General features: G+C 32.7%; 1 protein-coding gene across 7 annotated transcripts; it reads left to right on the top strand.

Moving 5' to 3' along the window:
* The first annotated feature begins 391 nt into the window (after positions 1–391).
* LOC106768988 (homogentisate phytyltransferase 1, chloroplastic) lies at positions 392–5,758 on the top strand. Of its 7 annotated transcripts, XR_002668819.1 has the most exons (15): positions 402–737; positions 824–877; positions 1,286–1,560; positions 1,692–1,775; positions 1,870–1,944; positions 2,779–2,862; positions 2,960–3,049; positions 3,419–3,520; positions 3,892–3,987; positions 4,086–4,157; positions 4,232–4,327; positions 4,508–4,517; positions 4,630–4,870; positions 4,977–5,081; positions 5,434–5,451. XR_002668819.1 is itself a non-coding variant. In XM_022783896.1 (13 exons), exons 1-13 carry the CDS (start codon positions 717–719, stop codon positions 5,473–5,475), a joined length of 1,212 nt encoding a protein of 403 aa, XP_022639617.1. In that variant the 5' UTR covers positions 392–716; the 3' UTR covers positions 5,476–5,758. The 7 variants fall into 7 exon arrangements, 6 of the variants coding, with proteins under 6 accessions (XP_022639617.1, XP_022639618.1, XP_014509902.1 ...); XM_022783896.1 differs by lacking the exons at positions 4,508–4,517; positions 4,630–4,870 and having other exon boundaries at positions 392–737; positions 808–877; positions 5,434–5,758; XM_014654414.2 differs by lacking the exons at positions 4,508–4,517; positions 4,630–4,870 and having other exon boundaries at positions 404–737; positions 5,434–5,758.
* The last annotated feature ends 615 nt before the right edge of the window (positions 5,759–6,373 follow it).

A 6,373-nucleotide genomic window follows, 5' to 3' on the forward strand; every position in this document is an offset into this window, starting at 1 on the left:
TTATGTAATATTATGTTATATTTTTTATTTTAATATGATTATTGTAAAATAATTTAAAATTTTATTTTTTACTTATAAAAGTTTAATTTATATTTTATTTTTATATCTAACAAAACTTTTTATCATTTATTAAAGTATAAATTTGTAATTTTATGTTCCAGAATAAAAGTGGTCTCAATTAAAAAAAACATAATAATAATTATATAATTATCTAATAAATCGAGTATAGATTTGAATTTAAATTTAAAAAGTTTTGAATTAAATTTTAGTTTGAAATAAAAAAAAATGTAAAACTTAAGAAAAAACAGAATTTAATAAAATATTAAATTATTAATATAATTAAATTATTGATATGATTTTTAAAATAGTCATTCTTGGTTTTACTCTTTCTCTTTCTTCTTAATTCTTGGTGCAACCCAACCCTGCTTTTTTTTTTTTTTTCTCTTTGCAAAGCTGCAGCGCGTAGCAGCTCCCGCATCCTTCCGCCGCTTCCCAAAACTGGGCCTAGAGAAGTGGCTGTATCTTCTCCACTGCGTCCGACAACTGAGCCGTGTCTGGTCCAGAGAAGGCTATCCGCAACTTTCACGTTTCCGACGAGTGTCCGCAACGCATCGGAAGTGTCGGAGCTTCATAGGAAGTGTGTTTGGGTTCATGCAACTCAAAATCCACCTGATTCAAGATATACATGGATTCGGTGCTTTTTCGATGTCTGCCTCATGCTTCTTCTCACACCGCTGGTATTTATTTCTCTATTTCTGTGTTTCTTCTTCTGAGGCAAATTTTGATTTGTTTTCCGGCATCTAACAGCAGCAACCGTTGTTAGTGGCAGGTGGAGATTTCTGCAGGACTAGACATTGTGCTGCCATCTCCTATGCAAGTAAGTTTGATAATCAGATACCCCCTCCTTTTTTTTTTTCAATTATTATCGTAATTATTAACATGGAAAACACCCGATTTTTTCTTAAAGAAAAAAAGGAGATTAAATAAAATACGAGACTATTCTTGGAAGTTAGGTGTGACCTTACTGAGATAAAAATTAGGTTTGGAAGTGAGTTATTTACTGTTACTTCTATGTCATTGAGAAGATAGCATTGTCCATCTATATATTTTGAGAACTATATACGTGTTGGTGGAGCCGTGTATAACTTTTCAGTTTCAGTAAATTTGGATAGTGATTATAAAACTCTCCCTGTACATTTTTTTGGTTCATCCTAAAACAGGAAATTATTTGTGTTTTGTATAATGCATGATTACTGGTACTAACATCTGACATTTGGTGGTCTAGGTTCTTATGGGCTAAATGCTTCGTGCAACAAAAGGAAAGTCCAAAATGAATATAATTTGAGACTTCGGAAGCCAAGTTTGAATCATCATTACAAAGGCATTGGGGGAGGGTATACGTTTCAAAAATATGACATGAAATTTGTTGTGAAAGCCACCTCTGAAAAATCTTTTGGGTCCGAATCTCAAGCTTTTGATCCAAAAAGCGTTTCGGACTCTGTCAAAAATTCCTTGGATGCTTTCTACAGGTTTTCAAGGCCACATACAGTTATTGGCACAGTTAAGTTCAAGCTTTTGTAAAATATATCTTGGAACTATTCCTGAATGCTCAATACAATGAATTTGCACTTCAAGATAATTCTAATACTCTGAAGGTTTTAAAATGACTATCTTTTTCTGTTCTTGGACAGGCATTAAGCATAATTTCTGTATCTCTCCTTGCCGTTGAGAAAATATCAGACATATCTCCATTATTTTTTACTGGTGTGTTGGAGGTGAGACCCCAAATATGTTGTTTCCCTTTAAATAGCCAATTGCTCCTGCCTTCTAGCTTCACCAATACCTTTTGACTTCTTTTATATGTTTCAGGCTGTGGTTGCTGCCTTGTTTATGAATATTTATATCGTTGGTTTGAATCAATTATCTGATGTTGAAATCGACAAGGTATGAAACTTACCAATAGATATAAACAATTGAGATAGCTCACGAATTACTATTTTTCCACTGTCTTCCAGGCTTCTCAATTTTTTCTGCATGTTAAAGTAGTTAAAACAAGGTATAGGGTTAATTCCCCTTGTGTAGAAAATACACATAGGGTGAATATTTATAATGAAGAATAATGAAAAAAATATGGGCTAAGCCCAGATACACATAATATTGTAACTAACAATATCTAACACTGTAAAAGCAATGTATTTATTATACTGACAAAATTCTTTTCTGGTTTATCGAAATTTGGATGGATATTAAGATTCCTACAGACTAAGTGCATACAAGAGTCTCTCTGCTCACATGCACTATTATATAATTTTGACCATTGAATCTGGTTTAAACATTATTTTGTTAAGCTTTGAATGTGACTAAAAGTTGCAACCTCTTACAGCTTGAAAACTTTCAGGAGAACTACCATATGGATTGTATTATTATTGATCCATGCTGTTAAAAATTGACTCAGTCATAGGTCCCTTGTGGCTTCATAAGAAAGCTAACGTTTGAGTTGAACATTTGAGTGAGAGTTGCTAAGAGAAATCTCTAAGTTGTAAACTTGTAATCTCTGATATAGTGAATTCCTCTATGGACATAGCCTGGAGTTGGTTAATACTTCAGTCGAACCACATTAACTTTTGTATGTTTACCGTTCTTTCTCTTCCTATATTTACCTTCTATCATTTCCAACACTTGGGATTTATCTCTGTTTTCTAGTTTGTTTGTGTGGTAAGACATTTATGAGTGAATTTGAAAGCTATTCCATAAAGCATGCTTTGTGTTTTGTTCCAGATAAACAAGCCATATCTTCCATTGGCATCTGGGGAATATTCCTTTGGAACTGGTGTTGCTATTGTTTCATCCTTTTCAATTTTGGTACCATATCAATTCATCCCTTTTTCAATGATATTGGTCAAGGCAAAATGTATTGACTGGGTTGAAGGAAGTTTATTGTTTTAATTTTTTTCTGCAGAGTTTCGGGCTTAGCTGGATAGTAGGTTCATGGCCATTATTTTGGGCTCTTTTCGTAAGTTTTGTGCTAGGGACTGCTTATTCAATCAATGTGAGTTATTTTGGATGGCGTTCAATCTCCTTTTCCCCGCTCATATTAAAATCGTACCTGTTCTTGGTCTTCAACAGTACTTTCATTGTTAAATTACATGGCAATAAATGTCAAATATTATCCTCTTTTTTTTCCTTTTGAAAAAAATCAATTCAAACTAAAGGTAGGATTTTTGAGTTGAAATTCGTTAGCAATGAGATTCAAATTTTAGCAATGGCAATTAATAATATGGAAAATTAAGAGGACAATAATAGTCGTGTTGTCTGATTTTGATTTTTTCTCATAAAAATATTAACTGCGTTTATACTTGTATTGTAACTGAGTGCTGACAACATTATTTACAAATTTTGTCGTTTTGAAAAACTTCAGGTGCCTCTATTGAGATGGAAGAGATTTGCAGTCCTCGCAGCTATGTGCATTCTTGCTGTTCGGGCTGTAATAGTTCAACTTGCATTTTTCCTTCACATGCAGGTTATGTCCTATAGCTATCGGTTCATTTTAATGACTTCTCGTTTTGAATTAACATGCATTATCTTTTTTCATGATAACTAATCTTTATCCCAAATTTTTATGTTTTTGCTCTGTTGGATTCGTGATAAACTATTTGGAACTCCCGTCAATTTGAATTAATCGATCTTCACCATCGTGTCCTAGTGAGGCCTATATTCTCTAATTACTGTTATTACACTACGACAAAAGGAATAAGAGATGGAAGGAATCAATGCATTTTCCCAACATAGTCTTATAGTATCTGACTATTATGTCATAACTTTCCTTGCAACAAATCAATATCCCAAGGAAGTTTGATGTTTTTGGTTGCTAATTCTTGTAACAACGTCCAGACTCACGTGTACAAGAGGCCACCTGTTTTTTCAAGACCACTGATTTTTGCTACTGCATTCATGAGCTTCTTCTCTGTAGTTATAGCACTGTTTAAGGTAAAGACCTTTAATTTCTTATGGAATACGTTTGTTTTCACTGTCAAATTTTTTGTTCTCTGTGTGGCCTAATGTAAAACTCTGGGTTCAATTTTTAGGATATTCCTGACATTGAAGGGGATAAAGTATTTGGCATACAATCCTTTTCAGTACGGTTAGGTCAGAAGCCGGTATGTTATACCATCTCAGTAATTGCTTTTGCCTTCTTACATCCTTTTTTTGTGCCTAACTACCCTTTTTGCAGGTATTCTGGACTTGTGTAACTCTCCTTGAAATAGCTTATGGGGTGGCCCTCCTGGTGGGAGCTTCATCTCCATGTCTTTGGAGCAAAATTTTCACGGTATTTTACTTATTAGTGATTACATGTATACACCTGCAGTTATGGGTGTTCTGGATCCTACTTCTATTTAAGCAGTTATATCTTTGGTTCTAGGGTGAGGGGGATGAGTTGTGATTTTGATTCGTTAGATATCAAGCTGGCAAGAAGTTGATCTATATGCTTGCCTTCCTTCTCGTGCAGTACTTTTATTGTACGTGAGTTGTCTAATATCAACATTCGGCAAACTTGCTTCCCATCTCGTGCTGCATTTTTTTACTTCATGTTGGATACGTAACATTGACCTTGTGACCCGGATGTCACAGGTTCAAATCTTGAAGTAGCCTCTCCACTTGGAGAAAGGGCGAGGCTATCTTCATCTACCCTCACCAGATCCCACTGGGTGGTAGTCTTGTGCTTTTTTGCAATTGTCTTCTGAATTACTAAACCGAGGTGCTGCTTCACAGTTGCAAATTCAGCATATACTGGAATAAGGAAATATATTTTTAGGATAGCTGTCTGTTATTGTTGCAGACTTCAAATTTTTAATCGTTATTAGCGTCAAAGGTAAAACTTTCAGAAGCAATCTTAGGTCTATTGTTGTTTAGAAAGATGCCAAGTGAATGTAAACTTCTTTACAATATTTGAAATTTACTCTCTGCCAATTTGTTAGGGTCTTGGACACGCTGTTTTGGCTGCAATTCTCTGGTATCAAGCCAAATCTGTAGATTTGAAAAGCAAAGCTTCGATAACATCCTTCTATATGTTTATTTGGAAGGTAATCGCCAACCTTAAAAGACTTTATCATTCTATTAGGTCGTTATTCAAAAGAAATAAGGAATAGCTATCCGATTACTTTCCCCGTTTCTAAAAATAATGATTGTTTGATTTCTACTATCTTCCAAATTCCAATTGAAATGTATAACACCTGGGTACGTTACTACAGTGAAATTATTTCTATCTAAATTGGTGAACATAGTCAAGAAGTTGGTCGAATTTTATCTTCTGGTGAAATGCTAATTTGTTCAAAGCAAGTTACAATAGGGAAATGAATGATTTCCAGCTTATCTGTATATTTAATTTCAAATTGTTTACTCAATCTTGTACTGATGTACTGTTTCTTATTGCAGCTATTTTACGCAGAGTACTTACTCATTCCTTTTGTTAGATGAAGATGCAGAGGCATTGTTGTTGACTTCAGAAATAGTTTTGTTTAAATGGAGCTACCTTTGACCCTGGCTAGCTTGGATTTAATGGGACTCCATTAGTTTTAAGTGTTTAATTGGTAAAAATGAATTTTTCATTTTTGTGTATTGCTCTGCATTCGGTGGTTTCTCTTAGGATTTTTTCTACCTGTTACTATTAGAAAATAAAGGAAAACTAAACCTTGTGCCTTTAACATTTCTTTTGTCTACAAAATATGATTCACTGGTATCCTAAAGTTTCACAGTAAAATCTGGCCAAAATTGCTTCTCAAAATTTGTTCTTTCTTTTTGAGGTTATGCCAATTTTATCAGAATTACCCACTTTTGAATACAAAATGTTTTTGAAAGCTTTTTTCATTAATAATATATAATTTTAAATGTTTATTGTTGACTGAATTTTAGTCTGAGTAGTACATAAAACTGAACGTATGAATTGTATTATAATTTATAATACATTATATTTTGAATATATAAATCATATATTAGATATATTATAAACAATTTATATTCCCAGAAAAGTATCGATAACTCTTCAGAAGTTTTAAAATAAAACTTATAAATCTGAAAGGATAAATTTGAAATTTAAAATACAGTTTGAGATGTTGGAAAACTTCTAAAATTGCTCAAATTGAATTATGTTTAGAAACATTTTTATTTAGATAACTGTTATAAGTTATATTTAGAGGATAATGAAGGTTGTATTATATTGAATAACAAATTAATTAGATAATTATGTTTACTATTTAAGAAGGAATTAAAATTTATTTTCAAATGTTGAAAAGCTGCTATGCTCCAATTGAATAATTTTTATTTTTTTTATTTAAATTAATTATTCTATTTTATATCTAGAGGATAATAAAGACCA

The sequence above is a fragment of the Vigna radiata genome, chromosome 7, assembly GCF_000741045.1.
Source record: "Vigna radiata var. radiata cultivar VC1973A chromosome 7, Vradiata_ver6, whole genome shotgun sequence".
Taxonomy (NCBI): Eukaryota; Viridiplantae; Streptophyta; class Magnoliopsida; order Fabales; family Fabaceae; genus Vigna; species Vigna radiata.